At 39.9% G+C, this 20620-nt stretch overlaps 1 protein-coding gene across 4 annotated transcripts in view; it reads right to left on the reverse strand.

The window, feature by feature from the left end:
* fat3a (FAT atypical cadherin 3a) overlaps nucleotides 1-20620 on the reverse strand; it is a 140856-nt gene that overhangs the window by 57993 nt on the left and 62243 nt on the right. For all 4 annotated transcript variants that reach the window (XM_077542102.1, XM_077542101.1, XM_077542100.1 and 1 more), the window contains exons 2-3: nucleotides 16344-19670; nucleotides 6924-7247 (exon numbers count right to left, since the gene is read on the reverse strand). In XM_077542102.1, the coding sequence (XP_077398228.1) occupies nucleotides 6924-7247; nucleotides 16344-19653 (3634 nt within the window). In that variant the 5' untranslated portion in view covers nucleotides 19654-19670. The remainder of the gene's footprint in view (nucleotides 1-6923; nucleotides 7248-16343; nucleotides 19671-20620) is intronic.

Consider the following 20620-nt stretch of genomic DNA (forward strand, 5'->3'; position numbering starts at 1 on the left):
AGAAAAAAAAAAAGCTAGATTACTTACAATTTTGAATGGATTTGTGAAAACTGATGAAACTTAGCTCTCTTCTAATGCTAATTGATGCAAAACGGAAACAGATAGAAACATACTTTTTTTCCCTGATGAAAGAAGAGACTTTCATCTTTCTTTTGATAGGTTCCATGCTTTTATAGCAATTGAACACAATATTCTGTGGGCCTTGCAAAATATGTCAAAATCCAGTGAAGGGGATTGCTTCTGTGAAAATGGTTGGGAGTGAATGAGTTAATAGGCGTACTTGCCAAAAACGTGCTTTTCTCAAAACGAAGGAATTTCAACCTGTGAACATTGAAATTCCTCTAACTTTGTCAGATTTTGAGGTAACACTACATCTTATACATCATTTTGAAAGGGAATTAAGTGTAGAATCAGAATATATGAATATCTCAAGTTTCACTTTCGGACATATAAGCCTGATTTTGTGAAAACACATCCCAAATATAATTATCAGTAATGTACTCGTTCTGTTTTCACAATACAACAGTGCTTCTTTTCAATATTCATTTCATTCTGTTGGAAAGCTTGACTGTATTTCATTGTGTAAAAATCTTCACTGGCTGTGCCAAACAGTTCATCCTGCTGTGGTACTCGTGTTTTGAGCCTGCGGTCTCCCCCCCCCACACACACACGCACACACACACGCACGCATTAGAGGAACTTCACGCTGGTGTTCCACAAGAGCGATCCGTTGAATTATTTGGAGTAAGCCCTCATAACATCTTGAAACTGAAGGCCACGCTCCGTGAAGTGGGGGATATCGGAGACAGGCCGCAAAGTGGCTGTCACAAGAAGACAACAAATCAAGAAAGCTTTCAAAGCTTTTCCTGAACCCTTTCAGCACTTGTGAACTGAAGGATCGCGTTAATCAAGTTCTGCAGGACAATACGAGACGTGGGTCCTCTGCCCTCGGAAAAATCTGGAACAGGCTGTATTAGCCAATCTTTGAGTTTATGCTGTATGGCTGCCAGGTGGACGGCCACCACCATTGGAGGCTTCCATGACATTTCCAACTCCAAACTCCAGAGGGCCACCATTGCGGGGCTTCACTTTTCACGCAGCCCAATTCGGCCAACGAATTTATGCAAAAATTCAAACAATTGGTGATTGATGAAGGCACAGTAAGTTTTTAATTGCGACGAGACGGGCCTTTTTAAAAAAAAAAAAAAAAGATGCCTCGCCATACCGGAAAGTTTCCATGAAGTTTAAAAGAATCGCCCAGAAAAAGTGTTCACCAGTCGGGCGTCTGCGCAAAGATGATGTTTGCCTTGGACATTTCCGAAGGATTGTTTTTAAAAAAAAAAAAAACATCCATGGATCAGTTCTTTACAAAACACCAGGCAAAAAACAGTCTGAGAGAGAACATGAACCAAAGAGGGCAAAAAACGATGAGGATCTCAGTTAAAAAGGTAAATGACCATCTTTTTTATTCTTTACTTTATTCTGCGTTTTTTTTTACATTATGCACAACTCTCATTTATTGTGCAATAATCTAATTGTAACATGTATTTGTTTCATGTTTTGATGCATTTTTATGCTTTATAAAACATTTATGTCTGAATTTTGGGAGTCTTGGAACGGATTAGGGCATTTACATGGAAAATGCGTCTCTACTTACAAAATTTTCTACTTAAGAACTTTCTTCCAGAACCAATTCATTTCGTAAGTAGAGGTACCACTGTAGATCCCAATAGACTACTGGGAATAAATTAATGCAATTTTATACAATAAATTTTGAGTTTTAAAAGTTTATTGTTGCTTTTGAAAAAGGTGTCCCCATTGGGCCTTTCTATATCAATAAATAACTAAAACCAAAATAAACATAACTTTCCTGATGATCTGACGGTCGCAGAAACTTATACAGAGCCTACAAATTTAACAATCTGTTCAATACAGAAAATGTTATGATGAAACAAACAACCCTGGGAGTTACTGTCACATCCTCGGGTGACAGGCGAATGAGTGTGAAAAAGACAAGGAGGAGGAATGGAATGTAAAGAAGGAGTCATGCGTCTGAGAAAGAGAGTGACTTGATTACCATATAGACATGTGTACTCAAGACTGTGCAGTAAATGGATGGCTGAAGGCTACCTCAAGAACTACAATTTACTTGTGCAGAAATAGGAAACGGGCAGACAGCAGCGCACGAGAAAGGTCATGGCCAATAAAACAATGGCACAACTGAATCAAATCACATTCTCCTCTGCCCATCCAATATCGGCCATTTCAAGAATATATATTCAATTTGATTAGTCAAATGAAATCAATGCCGATGATTGTGATGTGTGTCATCTTTGGCAGACACAAGAAAGCCCCCCCCGTGGGAAATCAATACAACTGTCAAGCGGTTTTCTTGCTCAACCATGTTGTGGACTTCATTTTGCAACTGGCTTAGAAATGAATAATAGCACAGTACACGGCTGCGTTGACGTGAAACGAAGGCCTTTTTATATGTGGAACAAAATAAAAACAGGTACTAAGAGCAGTACTAAGTTGAAATGAATGCCTTCAACATTAGCTCACGACTTCTTTAGTTCATATGAACCACTTCCCTAACCTGTTAATGAGTCCCCTGTTGGTACATAGCAGTAACTAGTTAACTGCACATTTTGCAGAATGAATTGTACTTTGAAAACATTTCTGAACATACCGTGAGAACGAAAGGAAATGTTTCGTCCAGCTTCACTGCAATTTTAAGTTAGGGGCTACTGTGCTCCTTAACTCACAAAAAAACGTATAAATACGTCATATTTTAAATGTTTTAAGTGTCCCAAAGACGTATTTATACGTTGTTCTTTTTTTGTTTTTTGTTTTTTTTTATGCCAGAGCATAGAGAAGGCTTTGATGCAGTCTCTCTACTGCAGAAAATGGTTGAGTGGCAGCAGAGTATAAGACATCAACCAAGCCATGTTAAAACAAGCTGATTTCCCCACAGTTCTAAGCAGAATTGTGAAAAACGATGAAACTTAGCTATGTTCTATTGCTAATTGCTGCACAGCGGAAACAGATAGGAATATACTTTTTTTTTACCTTATAAAAGAAGAGACTCTAATCTCTCTTTTGGTATGTTACGTATTTTTATAGCAATAGAACACAATATTTCGCGGGCCTTGAAAAATCAGTCAAAATACAGGAAAACACTTCAGTGAAAATGGTTGGGAGTGAATGAGTTAAAAAAAAAAAAGAAAAAAAATCTTCTGGAGTCCTGCAAGGGCTCTGCCAACCTGTGCTGTACCACTGAGTAAAACCCATCCATCCATCTATTTCTTGTACTGCTTGTCATTTTCAGGGTCACAGGGACCTGGAGCATATCCCATCCGACATTAGCGAAAGGCAGACTACGCCCCGGACTGGTCTGCACTTAATCACAAGGGCACATCTACAGACAGCCTTCCCATTACACGGTCACACCTTCACGAGTGTGAATTGAACTCCGATGAGCTGCACAAGAAGACATGCAGGTGAATTGACTAACCCCAGTTAACAAATAGCTGAAAACTATTCTCGTATGATCAAAGATTTGAAATTTGTTTGAAGTAGATGGCCAAGACCCGGGTCAACATCTAAACAGTGGTGTACTGATTGGTGTGTTTCAGCCTGCCAGCATTTATAATGACAACATAAAACTCTTGAGAGAGAGGTTGGAGAGATTTGCAAGATAAGTGGATGGAATAAACCAACAGAGAGGAAGACAAACAAGCAGAAGACAGATCGGACATAAACACAACAGTAAACTGTAAATCAGAGCGAAAGAATGATACGGGCTGATGAGATGAACTGTAAATCCCTCATCTATGTCTCATGATGATCAAATATTCAAGACCCGCCATCAGCAAAGCGAGACGGACAAATGTGTGGAAAAAGGAATGCGGAAAAAAATCACAACAGATTTATTGGCTGAGTAGGCAAAAACACTCGAGGGATTTGTCTTCGCAGTCACGTAACCTGTCTGACAAACACTCGATATAATAATGACCAAAAGAGGCAGCCTGGCGGTTCGCTAGTTAGAGCCCCGAGTTACTTAGATGGGGAAAAAAAAAAAGGAGACATGAGTAAGCAGGACATGGCCCAGTCTGTGCAGAGCGGATCCGTCATTTTGTTTTGTTTTGAACAAAATGCATCAGAATATTCACGAGAGGGTGACGTAGGCCTCAACATAGAGTGCGCTCGTTGACCAGCCATGCTAGTATTGCTTGCTTTGTTCTCATTTATCTCCAGGGGAAAAAAAACAAACGAAAAATTAACATGCCGAGTAAACACTTCTGTTATGGAACTTGCAAGAAACAACTCCAGAGTCCAGACACTACGACTTTCTACATATGAAGGAGGTAATTCTTTATTCGTTTCCCGAAGCCAAAAATTCTGGGATAAATGTGAACGGGGATCGACTTGTGCGGACGTCCAAAAGAGTAGTTCAACGCCAGTGAAGTGAAGCCTTTCACCTTCATATGGAGTACATTTTTTTCTGTTTTTTTTTTTTTTTTTGGGTATTTGGCCCTACCCCAACTGCCAGAAGAACATAATGAAAGACGAGGAAAAATGCTCCAAATGGCTTCGCCACTGTTGTGTGAGCAGACAACACGGACGCACCAGGAAAATGCACACAATAAAATTATACAAAATAAAAAATATTGAAGCTACATATAGATAATATACATTCAATTTGGTATAGCTCACTCACACTTTTGTTTGTAATGCGACGCAAATGGCATCTTTACTCAGGCCACATACAATAACCTCTGAATTGACTCTGTTTATTCATGTGTTGACTGAACTGTTTTCTCTCCACATCCTATTTCTTCACACTCCTCCCTAATCTCCACCGCACACGCAAACACACACACTCATTTGAATAAACCATTATCCATTTTCATATTTTCCCTCTGTATTATTACTGTGTATCCAATTAGATGTATGTAGGCTCACCCAACGGAATATCAGTAATGAGGAAGCTGCATGAAGCTGCAATTTTTAGTAGGAATAGCTTGATACTCTACATTACATTATTGAGCAACATCAAACAGGAAACCCTTTTTCACTGCATATATATATATATATATATATATATATATATATATATATATATATATATATATATATATATATATATATATATATATATTAGGGGTGTTAAAAAATGATTCGGCAATATATCGCGATACTACAGCACACAATTCTCGAATCGATTCAATAGGCAGAAGAATCCATTTTTTAACATCCATTTTTGATGGAAAAATATTCAACAAAACATCTAACTTTCATACCTTAACTCATTCACTCGCCGCCATTTTCACATTTCGCAATCCCGTTCGCTCCCGGCTGTTTTACTGGATTTGGACTGATTTTGCAAGGCCCACAGAATATTGTGTTCTATTGCTATAAAAGCATGGAACCTATCATAAGAAAGATTAAAGTCTCTTCTTTCATCAGGAAAAAAAAAAGTATTCTTTTAGAAGAAAAAAAAAAAAAAAAAAAAAAAAAAAAAGTATGTTTCTAGCTGTTTCCGTCTTGCAGCAATTAGCATTAGAAGAGAGCTAAGTTCCATCAGTTTTCACAAATCTATTTAAAATTGTAAGTAATTGAGCTTTTTTTCTACTTGGCCTGGTTGATCTCCTTTGCTCTGCTGCTACCTGCTGGCCATTTGTGTAATAACTACCATTTCTGCAACCGTTCTTTGCAGCTGAGAGGCTGCATCAGAGCCTTCTGTATGCTCTAGCATAAAAAACAACAACAACAAAAACGTATAAATACGTCTTTGGGACACTTACATTAAAAAAAACGTATTTACACGTTATTGGGAGCAAATGAGTTAAGCATGGAAGAATGTTATATTAATGGAGCATTAAGCCGTAATATTTTTTTTTCAATGTTGTTCAAACATGAAAAATGTTACAACCTGTTTGTTAAATACAGTGACTCACAGTTATAAGACTGAAGTTTCAGATCAATAAATAATACATTTTCATACAAATCTTACAATGTACATGTACAAGTTTACTGAATGGTATTTTCTAAATTTGAGCAAAAAATAAATAAATAATCGCAACAATTTACTTGTAAATTCATATCGGTATTAATCGGTATTGAATCGAATCGTGACCTAGTAAAAATCGTGACTGCGGGTGCAATTGTGGTGCAATATTTCGCGCTATTACCAGCGCATTTTTACTGAATATGCACCATAGTCGTCTATCTGAACTCGTATAGCAAAACACCAAAAGAAGGAAAACTTGTGCCCATGCGCACATTTAGACTTGCTGGGTATGAAAATACGTCTCTCATTTGAATTCTGATGATTTATATCATTCAACTGTTCACATCACTGCCTGTGTTGATGGAGGACAAAAAAAAAAAAAACAGCAAATATGAATGAATAAATAAACGGAGGAAACAGAAAATGGTAAATGGGAAGCAAGCTTCAATCAGCTTCATCATGTTTGAGTTACAGGAAGACAGCTCATTTCTTTCTGCTCCTCTGATCTCTCTATTTGCAAATTCATCTTTTTTTTTTTTCTTTTTTAGTTCAGCCCTTTTCCTTTTTTACTGCAAGAGACACTTGATTTATATCTTAGTTTTTGGTACGACACCATTAAAAAAAACGAGTTTTGTCAGATGATTCTTTACAGTGACATGATGTAATTATCGCCTCGAGTGAGCAAACTCTCCACGTGCCCAATCTGGAGAAATGAATCACATTCTTTTTTTTATTTTTAATACAAAAGATGAACATTATGTGGGTGGAAAGCGTTTGAATGTGTGTCAGTCATGACTGGCTTTGGAAAATGATAAGATCAAATCAAGTCGTGGCTGATGGAATATTCCACACAAAGCAGTGCAGGCAAAGCAAATAAAAAATAAAAAATAAAAAAAAAACAATGACTGACCAGTTCGAGGGTTGATGGTGAAGAAATTCTGCGGGTTCCCGCTGATGACGCGGTAGCTGAGCCGGTCAGCGGACGAGTGCGGCGCGGCGTCGGGATCCTGGGCTTGGATCTGGACCACGGAAACGTCCCGAGGAGAATTCTCGGGTATTGACGGCCGGTACAGCGGCTCAGATGTCAGCGGGGCGTTGTCGTTTACGTCCTCCACTTGGACGAATACTTCGATTGTGGCAAAGTGGGGGACCACGCCGTGGTCGCTGGCGTACACCGTTAACCAATAGGAGTCCTTGGTTTCGCGATCGAGCGCGTCCGTGGTATAGATCACCCCTGTTGGAGGAAGAAATACAATGTCGTGACAGTTTAGTACCGAATACTTTCAAATAAGTTTAGGATAGCATAAGACTGTGACATTTGACATCAGATGTATATTCTTGTTACTCTTGCTAATCCTATAAAGTAGGCCTGGGCGATATATCGATTTTTTTATTTTTTTTATTAATTCGAATTATTTGTTGTGGACGATTTAAAGGGCCTGTCTTCTGGTTTCACTCAGGGAAATGCACTTTTTAAAGACAGGATTTAAACAAACTACTTCCCAATTTACAGATCTGGGCTTTTCATAACGTGTGGGGGTGATTTTGTCCTAAACCCCACACCACCAGCCTGTATTTTGCCATTTTGTGTTTGTTTTGTAAACAGCGGGACGTTTCTGTGGAAAGACAGTGTTTACAAGCTTCCAGCCAATCGCAGAGGCGGGGGGGGTGGGCGTGTCGCAAACGGGACCGGGCGAATTTGTCGGTTGCGTGACGTCACTCCCGCGGCAATTTGAAAGCACGCGCGGATTTTTATTTTTTTTTCACTCACTCACTCACTCACTCACAGAAGCTTACATGTGTGAATGAGTGAGTGGAAAAAAAAAATCTGACCTTTAAACTTTAATTAATTCGAGTTTCCCCAAACCCACTTTTTTTTTTTTTTTGATAAATATTGACTTAGTGAATTGTTTAAAGCATTTCAATTGTTATCCTCACAAGAATTATACATTTTGTACATCCATATGAACAATTAAGCCACAGTCATTACTCATCATGAATGAAATTGTACTCGAGTAAGAGTAGCGTTACTTCAAAATAATATTACTCAAGTAAAAGTAAAAAGTAGTCATGAAAAAATGTACTCAAGTCGAAGTAAAAAAAAAAAAGTATTCGCTGAAAAGAATACTCAAGTACTGAGTAACTTCTTCAAAAACAATGTCATCCGACAGACAAAAACATTCATTTTGTTGGGGCGAACCCTCTGTTGACACACAAAAAAAAAAATATCAGGCTATGAGTTTACAAGCAAGGAAGCCATTGAAATCACACATTCAGTTCAATTTGCAAAGTTAAGGATGCGGAGGCGGATCTTCCGCCTACGTATGCGACAGATTTCCACAGAAAAAAAAAAAAAAAAAGAAGTTTCCAGTTCACAGCAATGTGCTTTGCGTTGCCAGTGATGGTTATGCAACATGAAAAAAAAAAAAAAAGGGCGCAACAAAGATCCGTCCAAAAATAGAACATAAATAGAGGCATTTTTTTCCTACGCTTGTAAATAGGGACATTTGTAACTCGAGGTTTCATTGTATTTATTTTTCACTTTTGACTCACTCGACTCCGAGGAACCCTGCTCGACTCTTGCATGTGTTCTGCACGCCACGCGCGCGCACACACAGCATGTAAGTGTCGAGCTCCTCGGCCCTCCATTCGCTCTCATGCTTTAATGGAGACGCTCATAATAAATTTAGACTACATTTTTCAGCTCGACTTCCCTTTAGTGAAGAAAAATAAAAAAATAAATCAAGGGAGCATTACAGAAACTTCCTGTCGACTATACAGTATGAATGTGCGGTGAGGAATATATTTACGAATCGATTTCGACAAGTAGCACCTGTTTTGCGTTATAATGACTGACGTCCATTGGATTTCGAAGCACTCCGCTCCATATCATCACCAGTGTTCAGTTTGTAAAGCTGTCTCAACATTTTTAGTGTATTTCCACTGCAGGGGGTAACTGCGGGATTTCCTCCGTTTGCCATCTGACTCCTCCCATCTCGCGAGCAGATTACTGTTTAACTCATTTACTCCCAATAACGTATAAATATGTTTTTTTTAATGCTCCGAGTGTCCCAAAGACGTATTTATACGTTTTTTGTTGTTGTTGTTTTTTTAATGCTAGAGCATACAGAAGGTTTTGACGCAGCCTCTCAACTGAAAAGAACGGTCGCAGAAATGGTAGTTATTACACAAACGGCCAGCAGGTGGCAGCAGAGCAAAAGAGATCAACCAGGGCCATGTAGAAAAAAAGCTCAATGACTTACAATTTTGAATAGATTTGTGAAAACTGATGAAACTTAGCTCTCTTCTAATGCTAATTGCTGCAAAACGGAAACAGATAGAAACAGACTTTTTTTTCCTCATGAAAGAAGAGACTTTAATCTTTCTTTTGATAGGTTCCATGCTTTTATAGCAATAGAACACAATATTCTGTATATATCATTTCTGCAACCGTTCTTTGCAGTTGAGAGTCTGCATCAAAGCCTTCTGTATGCTCTAGCATAAAAAAATTAAAAAAACGTATAAATATGTCTTTGGGACACTTAGAACATTAAAAAACGTATTTATAAGTTATTGGGAGTAAATGAGTTAAGAAGTGTAAGAGATCTATTAATTTGCATTAGGCAAACAATTTTCAACTATAAATGGGGATAACATGATAAAACAGAAAAAGACTTATATTAAAATAGTATCAGATGTCATTCCATATTTTACAATTGAATGACAATCGGTAGCCACATCAAACCACCACAGCTGGCGAATAGCCTACTGGTCAATGTGTTGCTGGCATAAATAGATGAACACTAAAATAGCATTATCTTGTAATCAACTTCATTGAAGCCAGATGCCGACCTCGCAGACACTCCTTAAGTCGATTTTCCACAATCACAACTATGAGCGACGAGTTGAATAGCACGAAACGCCCTGAACAAAACGAATGAATGCTTTTCCAGTCTTCGCATTCGGCTGACGTGCGAAGCCGCCCGACTGTCCTAAGGGCAGCGCGATATCCGAGGAAGTTCATTTCAGCAAAGCAGACAAAGTGAGAGTCTCAGGCTTAATTGGGAATTAGGTGAGGATTAATTAAGGAAGTGATTAGCATTTGCACTAATCCGTGGGAGTGGAAGACATTTGTAATTCGCTACACGGGCACTTGCACTGCGTATTGGCGTCTTCAGAAAGGGGGAAGACTCGCATCTTGAAGTACTGCTGCCTGAAAAGCACTGACCGGCATGTCGATGTAGCATGCTCGTGTATTTATGCAGCACCAGTGGACTTGCTTTAGTAATATGCCATTTTAATAAATTCCAAATGAGTAAGTCTCAATGAAGCATACATAAATGAGTCAGTCATTTTTTACGTTCCTTCAGGGAGGCACATTTTACTTTTTGTTTTACTATATACTACTATACTATACTATATATAATATAATGAATAAGGGTGTGAATTGCCTAGTGCCTGACGATTCGATTCGTATCACGATTCATAGGTCACGATTCGATTCCAGACCGATTAATCCCGATACGAATTTACAAGTCGATTATTTTGTTGCGATTATTTTTTATTTAAATTTAGAAAATACTAATCAGTAAACTTGTAGAGTGTAAGATTTGTATGAAAATGTATTATTTATTTATCTGAAACTTCAGTCTTATACAGGTTGTAATCTGTTTCATGTTTGAACAGCATTCAAATAAAAACATTAAGGCTTCATGTTCCATTAATATAACATTCCTCCATGCTTAAGGTGTGAACCCTAAGACGTTTTGGTGAATATTTTTCCATCAAAAATGGATATTTAAAAATCGATTCGGCCGCCTATTGAATCGATTCGAGAATTGCGCAATGTAATATCGCGATATATTGCCGAATCGATTTTTTTAACACCCCTAATAATGAAGACAAAGTTTCAGTTTATAAGAACATGAATCAGTCGTGTTATTTGCTGAGAAAAAAAAAAATCCAGAAGCGCTGCCTGTTTACTGCACCTGACTCCATCTTCCCACAGCGTTGACACCCTCCGCTACTTCCACGTGTGCCTAATCTGCTCCCCTCTGGGGTTTTGCTGGCGGGCTGTGAGTCCTAATTGGTGTTTTCCCACAGCACTGAATAAAAGCTGCAGACCGTAGACATCCAGCAACACACGCTATATGGAAGAAAGCGGAATTATGACTCGACAGTAGGGGTGTGAATTGCCTAGTACCTGACGATTCGATTCGTATCACGATTCACAGGTCACGATTCGATTCGATACCGATTAATCCCGATACGAATGGTCACGATTCGATACCGATTAATCCCGATCCGAATTTATAAGTCGATTGTTGCGATTTTTTTCCATTCAAATTTAGAAAATACTATCAGTAAATTTGTACATGTACACTGTAAGATTTGTATGAATATATTTATCTAAAACTTGAGGCTTATAACCGTGAGCCACTGTACACAAACAGTTTGCAATCTGTTTCACATTTGAACAGCAAAAAATATTAAGGCTTAATGTGCCGTTCATATAACATTCTTCCATGCTCAAGGTGTGAATCCTAAAAAAAAAAAAAAAAAAAAAAAAAAAAAAAAAAAAAAAAAAAAAAAAATCGATTCTGCCGATTATTGAATCGATTCGAGAATCGCGCGATGTAGTATCGCGATATATCGCCGAATCGATTTTTTTTTTTGACACCCCTACGAGACACTAACAAGATGCACCTGGGAAACACAATCGGCTGTGGGCACTGATTGGTCACAGATAGGGAAGACACGCAGGTGGACAAGGTTAACGATAACGAGACAAGGAAGACAAACCCGACAAAATACAACAAAAACCCAACCGCACCCAACCGAAACATGACACTGAGCACCTCCACTCCTAATAACAACTTCAATTTCCAACAAGTACTTTACAGTTATGTAAGTGACTACAAAACTCACAAATAAATCACGTCTGTCGTCGGTGGGCTGGTAGAAGTCAACAGGAGTCTTGGTCCACTAATAGAACACATATTGTACACAGTAGGCTGCATGATATTATGTTGAAGAGGAATTTTAAATCATGTTAGCATACCGGTACACGATGTACAAGTGAGGATGTATATGTTGGCTACCCCACAGCGAGGGCAACCACAAGCTATAATTACCAATGTTATTTTGCTCCCCAGCAGAGGAAATGTAGTGTTTCTTTCCTGGCACAGATAAAAGATGGGATATTACTTCTTGGTTACATTTATATTCAGGATTTGCTCTGCGTCCATAGGGACTAGCGGCACATATTAGATGGCTGCATGGGATTTACAATGTTGTGTAGTTTCCAGTCTTGCACCTTACCAAAAAAAAAAAAAAAAAAAAAAAAAGTTTGCAAAACAGAAAATAAGGTCATTGAGTATAGAATCGTGAAACTCTAGTTGGGTTGTCTTCAGTCTAACAAACAAGTCTAGCTTCGGCTAGCATTGTGACACTTTTCACTTTCATGATAACAAAATAAATGAATTATTATGCTGCAATTATGTCTCGAGTCTGTAACGGCAACGGGCGAAATGCTTATGTTGGTTTAATGAGTGATTTCAGTGCGCTTAATTTAGTTGCAAGTGCCCACTGGAAGGACATTAGGCTGTGGGCGGAGCACAAATGACTCCTCTTTCCGCATTCTCCCACCGGCGCACACTCGACACTCGCTTGCACTCATCCATGGTCAAGCGTGTTTACGGGATGTCATAACAATCCTCATGCAACTCCATTACTCCAACTTTCCAAACTGCAGCATTTTTCAATTCTCATTCTGGGCACAACAAACAAAAAAAGGGACGATGGAAAACTGCAAGAGGAACACTCACATTGTGTGCAACAAAGTGGGAGTGTCATGAACCTGTTTTTGTACTCAAATGTCTGTTTTAAAAAGCTTTTACACTTTATTTGTATGTTTTGAATCTTTATTTGTTCATATTATTCACTCTGATAATCAAGGATAGCAGCAAACCGGAGCATTTTAAGGGTGATTCTGCAGGGGGGGTATTATACACAGGCAGAGGTTTGTAGAGTAGCCAAAAATTGTACTCGTAAGCGTTACTTCAAAATTAAGGATGCCATAGTAAGGGCAATATCGTGATATTAAAACTGCCACAATATCGTCGTCGTCATGCTCACAATATTTAAAAGGAGCAAATCTGTTAAAAAAAAAAAAAAAGTCAGGTTGATTTCCATTTGTGCAGTTCTTGCACCCTCTAGTGGCTATTTTATTAGTGTAATTAAATTTTCATTAGGGATGTTTTGGCCTTCTATGTTTAAAAACTATGCTAATTGTCAGATGAAGGGGAACCTCATTTGCTTGTGAAGCCATCAATGTGTGCTTGCATGAGCAAGCAAGTGCCTCAATATTGTTATTAGAGATTGTAGGTGGTTTATATGTATTGCTGTTATGTACAAAAGCTCAATATTGTGCTTTTTTTTTTTTTAGTGCGCCTTATCGTCGTCAAAATACGGTAATACTTTTCAGTGCTTAATTTACAACAGATTTTCTGGACTTTTTTTTTTTTTTCCCTTAATCCGTCCCACATGATACCAATCAATACTGGCTGACACGTTTTTCAAATACATATTCAAAAGAGCTAAATCCAGGAAATGAGGCACATTGATTGCTACGATAAATTGAAATGGAAAAATCATCGCATTCAAATCATCGTGGCAGCCTTAGCAAGTTTTCTCGGAGAAACCTTGCAAAGGTGGTCTTGAGATATAAGTTGGTTTCCTTTGTAACTCAAAACAATTGCTTCTCAAATAATCTGTACAAAACCACACCAGTTGCATGCCAAATATTTGGTGTTTACATTTACAGTACGTAGCTTGCAAGCAAACGCGTGTCCCCGTTTCCATCTTCCTCTGCGCTTCACATTCAACACTCGTTACAAAGCTGGTTTTGTTGGGAGACAAAGATGCAGCCTTCCCTCCCGGTTCCAAATTAATTACTGTCGAAAAAAAAAGAGGCCATGAATTCTGTTCCTCACCGCCCACGCTTTTCTATCACTCTGTCACCTTAAACAGGAGAGGTGACACTGTGATTAAGAGTCCTGATGTCAAGAGCTTTCTATACGCAACACAGTGGGCGGAAGAATGACATGAAAAGGTGCAGCTTTGAAGGAAATGTTTCTGTTATTTGTTTATAGCCCTTTACGCGCACGCACGTAGGCACGATAAGGAGCAGGAAAAAAAAAATGATATTCAGCTATGGAGGAGCTGATGATGATGATGATTTAATACGGAGGACCAGCAGCTCTACTATGAGTCCCTTCCAGATGACCGAGCTTCTCACCCTTAAGGGAGAGCCCAGACACCATGCGGAGCAAACTCGTTTCGGCCGCTTACGTCCGGAATTTTGTTAGTTTTGGTCTTGACACACAGATCATGACCAGAGGTGGAGCATAACCCCGATTGACATGTCAACAAGATCCCAAGATACTTTAACGCATTCCCAAGCTACAGAGGGCACTCCACCGTTTTCCGACATTGACTCAGATTTGGAGATTGCGATGTACATCTTAACACGCTTCACGCTCGCCTGCGAACCACACGAGTGAGAGATGGAGATCGTGGCTTGATAATGCCAAACATCTGCAAAAAAGCTCAGATTGTCATGACTGGGGTCACGCCAGGGTTAAGTTTGAGTTCATGACCTGTTTTAAGTTTGGGTTCATGACCGTGAGGTCAAGCGTCTGTTTTGACCTGATGTTTTACTGGATTTTGACTGATTTTGCAAAGCCAAAACATGCACCTACCAAAACCTACCAAAAAAAAAAAAAGATTAGTGTCTCTACACTGACAAAAAGAGCTTGTTGCAACATGGCCTTGGCTGATCTCTTATACTCTGCTGCCACCTGCTGGCCGTTTTTTTCATAACTACGATTGTTTTAAGCCACCGCTTCAGGTCAGAATCTACATCAAAGCCTTCTGTATGCTCTTGCATTAAAAAATAAAAATGAAAAAACAAACAAACGTGTAAACACGTTTTTGGGAGGGTAGGACAAAGTATTTAAAAGCGGGTTTACACGTTTTTGGGATTGAATGAGTTCACCATCTTGGACTGTGGAAATTTAAAAGTTGCTTTAAAAATAAATTAGGCAGAAAAGTCTAATTCCATCCAAGTGCTAATCAAAGTTCCTCTTAACCCAATCCCACACTTTATGCGTATCTTTATGATGTAACTGTTAAACACAAAATGTACATTCGTGAAGAGGTGGATGCATGAAACATCGAATACACCACGTTACTAGTTAATAATTTCATTTGTAACGTAATTTATTTGACAGAGCTGGCTGAATGAGATGTGCTGATGTGAGTGTTTGTGTGTGTGCATGCGTAAACCCTGATTATTATTTTTTTTTAATTATAATTGCATTTATAGGGTTTCTCAGCAGCTTGGAGTTGATTTATGAGGCATGCCACAGCTCAGTTAACAAGGGCAATAAATCCTAACGTTCACTGTGCTCTTGTTCATCACCTCGGGACAAGCGCACCAAGTTAAATACTGTGTCTTGGTATGTCACGAATGTTTGGGCGAGAGTACAAGCGTGTACTCCAATCCAGGTGTGCGCACCAATAGAGGAATCTTATGCTATTATTTTTAATGGACTTTTTGTCACATTTCCTCTCATGATGTTTATACATCTCTTTGTAGACGGCGTAACCTAATCGAGCGTAAAAACTGGTGCATCTTGATTTTGAGTGCTGGTGCAAAGCCTCATTTTGCCTTTTTAGAATTTGGCAGAGCAGAGAGGACGACGACGACGTCATTCATTCATAAAGTACAAATTATTAGTGCAACCGTTTTTAAAAAAAATATATTTTCAGAGGTTGGCGTGGGCGTACAGTATGCATCTGGCACGTAAGAATGATCGTAAAATGCCTCCCCGTCATTGCCGATCACGTTATTACGTTATGTGTCCTAAACTAACACGGAAATATCCCCCCCCACGAATTTGTGCCTTTGCGTAGTTATCTCAACTGTGGCTCTCTGTGTTCCCACAAGATTTATGTGCGGATATTCGTTATTTGAAGGAAAAACACTCCTGAAGTCGATGCTAACTTCCTGTTAGCATTTGCTAACTTCCTGTTAGCGCTTGGCTAGCGATGTTTTAAAAAAACGAAACATGTTTTTTTATTTCAATATACAGTGGATGTAATTCTTAACGTTGTGTATTTAGTTATACAGTTAACTTCTTAAGCAAATGAATTTTTTCTTCTGTAAATTGATTTCCCTTTCACACATTAAAAAACAGGCAATTCTTACAAAAGCATGGCTATAATACATTTTCTTTCTTTTTTTTTTTTTTTAAAGAAAACCTACCTGTTTCTTCATCAATGGCAAACCGTCCAAGTCCGCTCCCATCACGAATGGAATACTGGATTTCTCCATCTCTGCCATCATCCTCGTCATTAGCGCTGACTTGCAGAAGGGTAGTTCCAATACGTGCATTTTCTTTAATTAATCCTGACAAGGCAAACTGGGAAAAGTATGGTGCATAGAGGTTTTCATTAACATCCAGGACCTCTACCTCCACAAAGGTGATAGAGAGAAGAGATACTGGTTTCCCTTTGTCCTTGGCACGAACGGTGAGGTTGTAGAACTGCTGAGTTTCATAATCCAGCTCCTTGGTCAGACGAATAGCTCCACTTACTTTGTCTATCTCAAACCATCCATTGTAGTCATTGGCTAAAGAGTAGCGGACCTGGCCACCCAGACCCAGATCTAAGTCTTGGGTTTCTAACCAGGCCACAACCGTTCCAACCGGGAGATCCTCGAGAGCTCTGGCTTTGTACACGCTTGGGATAAAGAGTGGGGGACAATCATTCACATCTTCCAGAATGACTTTTAATGAGGTTACAGAAAACCTCTGTCTCCCTTTATCTGCCTTGTCTCGTGCCTCAATCTTCAAATGAAAAGAAGACGCAAACTCCCTGTCAAGTTGTCCAGCAACATATACTATTCCATTTGTGGAGTTGATACCAAATTGGGTGGTGCTGGTCAAAAAAGAGTACAAGACTTCCCCATTCAGTCCATGATCTTTGTCAGTGGCCTCCACTTGAATGACATCTGTCCCTATGGCTGTGTTTTCAGGTATGATCATTCTATAACCACCTTCTTGCAAAAACTGAGGTGCATTATCATTAGCATCCAGGATGTAGACCGTGAGCAAACGCCAAGCGGATTTCTGTGGCAGGCCAAGGTCATAGATCGTTACATTGAGGAGATAACGATCTCTTCTTTCTCTGTCCATTGGAAGTAGGACGCGAATAAGACCAGTCTCCATGTCAACTATGAAACAGTTATCAGTATTCCCATCTGAAATAGAGTAAAGAAGTCGGCCATTGAAACCAGTGTCGCCATCATAGGCATTTATCTGGAACACACTGGAGCCCACCTTGAGATCTTCTGCCACAGAAATATCAGCAGGAAAAGAACTCTGAAACTGCGGCGTTTGTCGATTGACAGAAAACAGGTCAATAAAGCCTTCCTCTATTTTGGGCTTGTTGCTTGATTTGGACTTTTTTAGTAATTTCTCAGCTAGTTTTTGAGCTACCCTCGTTTCTTTGCAATTAAAACCTTTGGGTGGAGATTTCCCATTAACAAGTGAAATGTTAACAAACATGGGATCAGAAAAGTTCTCACCATCCGTGGCAGTTATTTTGAGATTGAAGACACTATTCTTTGGGTTGGCTGTAGCCAAGGGCCGTCTCAGTGCAAGGACCCCTGAGTCAGGGTTTAGGTCAAAGTACCCCCATTCATTCCCTGAAATGATTTTATATTTGACCAGATCTAACTCGTCTACATCAATTGCGGACATTGTGGTAATGACTTCATCTACTGGGAACTCTCTGGAGATCACACCCTGACATGCTACTTTCTCAAACAGGGGCCGGTTGTCATTGGTATTCTCCAGGTGAATAGTGACATTGACTTCACTCTCGCGACGATAAGGTGAGCCCCAGTCGGATGCTCTGACGACAAACATAAAACTCTCAGGAGACGACTCAAAGTCCAGCTCTTTTGTGGTACTGATGACACCAGAAAACTGATTAATTTTGAACGGCAATGTCACAAGACCGGAGATACTATAAGTTATGTATCCATTTTCTCCTGTATCCACATCAACTGCAGAAACGGTTAACACGGTGGTTGTGACTGGTACGCTCTCATTGACAAAAGCTTTGTAAAAGGACTGAGTAAATGTTGGCGTATTGTCATTGGCATCCTCGACAGAAATCTGCACTTTAACTTTGAGCTCACTATCAATTTCCATAATTTCCAGGTTAAACACATTCTGAGTCATCTGGGTTAGCCAACGCGTGGTGGAGATGACACCGGTTATGGTGTTGATTTGAAAAAATGTGGAATCTGCAGAGGGTGTCAAGATATATTCGGCGTCATCTGGCTCTGGGCTTATTTTCACAGCCTGTACAATTGTACCCGGTGGCGCTATTTCACTCAAATTAACATCATAAAACTCGCGTTCAAACTTTATATCCACTGTCGGTTGTTTGTTAACTACAACGTGAACGACTTTGACTGCGGAGAATTTTGGTGGGTTTCCTCGGTCTTTCGCTTGCAGTGTGAGGTTACAGCCATGTGGGTAAGCCTCCCAGTTAATTGCCTCAGAAGTCTTAATGGCAAACTCTCCTTCGTTAGCTCTTTCTATGTAAAACTGGTCAGAGAGGTCTCCGCCAACAATGACCACAGAGTCTACATCACCATTTGAACCTTCATCGGGGTCTTCAACAGTGACGACGGCGTATACGGCGTTTTTATCAAGCCAGGAGGGATTGTGGGCGATCACATTTATGAGGGGCGCATGCTCATTCACGCGCTCGACATGGACGTAGAGTTTGGCCGTGCTACTGACCCCATTGTTTCCGTAAAGTTTCATGCCTCGGTCCACTGCCAGTATTTCTAAGTCATACCGGCTTTGTTCTTCAACATTGAGTTTTCCACTGAGGGACACAATACCGCTAGTTGGATGCACCGCAAAATACTCCCTTTTTTCTTTGAAAAAATAGTAAAACTCCCCATTGGAGCCAATGTCTGCGTCGGTAGCTGTAACTTGTGCTATGCTAGTCCTGAGAGGAGTGCTTTCCGCAATGGTCACGGAGTAAGTGGTGGGGGAAAAAAGTGGTCGAAGATCATTCATGTCCAAGACTTGGACGCTGACTTTAGCCCAGGTCTCCAGGAGCGCCTCTCCCTTAATGGAGGCTTTGACTGTCAAAACATAGTTGTCCTGGATTTCTCTGTTCAAGATGGCAGCATTACCACCTTTAGTTCTTATCCGCAAAAAGCAGAAGTCGCCCAGCACGTACTCCTCAGCCTTGAAAAAACCTTCCTCGTCTCCTGATGTGATTCTGTAGCGAATCTCCCAGGAGCGCCGTGCCAGGTGGATTCCCATTTTAATTTTACTGTTGGCGTAGGTGCGAGCAGCTGAATTTTCATAGACCGTGGCATGGTACACAGGCTGGGTGAAACCAAAATGAGGTGTATTCTGAGGGGCCCCTTGGGTGTTCTGTCCGCAGCAGGGTGGTGGTTTGAAGAGAAACGACAGCAGCAGCGAGATGAGGCCGAGCAGAGGGGCACGCATGCCTGCCCACTGGCCCATATTCACATCCATCCCATCATCACTCCATCCTGAAACAGAAAAAAAATGCAGATGATCAGAGTGGGAGACGTTTACGGCAACAAAAGGAACCGCAATTTGGGCGACTAATTTATCCAGTAGACCACAAGACTGATTGGATGTGTGGAGGGGGAGGCAGACATTTCTTGGGGAACCAAAATGAGGTCTGACATCATCCTTTTGCGGTTACAAAACAATGACCATCAATTGCAAGTTTCATAAAAACCAGAGGTGGTTTGAGAAGGAACAAAATAATTATACGGCTAGCAAGATAAGTGTAACATCACCAAAACAAACATGGAAGAAAATAACTGCCGGGGACTAAATGATGGGCTACTTCATCATGACCCTATCATAATCGTTTTCCTGAAATACGCGGAAACTTGCAGACTCAAAACCCATGTCCTAGCCTCAGAAGCAATGGGATACGGTTTTGGACCAGGAGTCAAGTTAATGTGTTCAGAGTATGTTCTCTTTTTTTTTAAAGAAGAAAAAAAACTGCAACCACAAATATGTGCAAAGCTAGTCTCTGGAAGACAAGCCTGATCCGGTAAATGTCATGTTGTGGTCAAACGGGAGCCACACTGGTCTGCAACTCGATGATTTGGCGCTTTCCACACCACAACGGATACTGATATGGGGTGGGACAAGAAAGCATACTTACAATAACAAATTGCCAAGTTCAAATCTAAATTTCACAACCGCATACATTGGACATATTGCTTTTACTAAAGCAACATCTTATTGTCTTGCGCAAGAGTCTTGACCTCTGAATGTTTGGTTTTGCCTGCCTTGGTCAAAAACCACCTCGGCGGAAACAATGCAAACTGACTCTGAAGCCAACGTTTAAATATAAGTCAAATCAGGGAAGTCAGTCTCCAATCCACACTCGTGAAATGAAGATGAGGAACCCTGCAATTTTCATCCGACCCTAAACTGTCATCAAAAATATCAACTTCAG

This window comes from Festucalex cinctus, chromosome 13 (assembly GCF_051991245.1).
Source record: "Festucalex cinctus isolate MCC-2025b chromosome 13, RoL_Fcin_1.0, whole genome shotgun sequence".
NCBI lineage: Eukaryota > Metazoa > Chordata > Actinopteri > Syngnathiformes > Syngnathidae > Festucalex > Festucalex cinctus.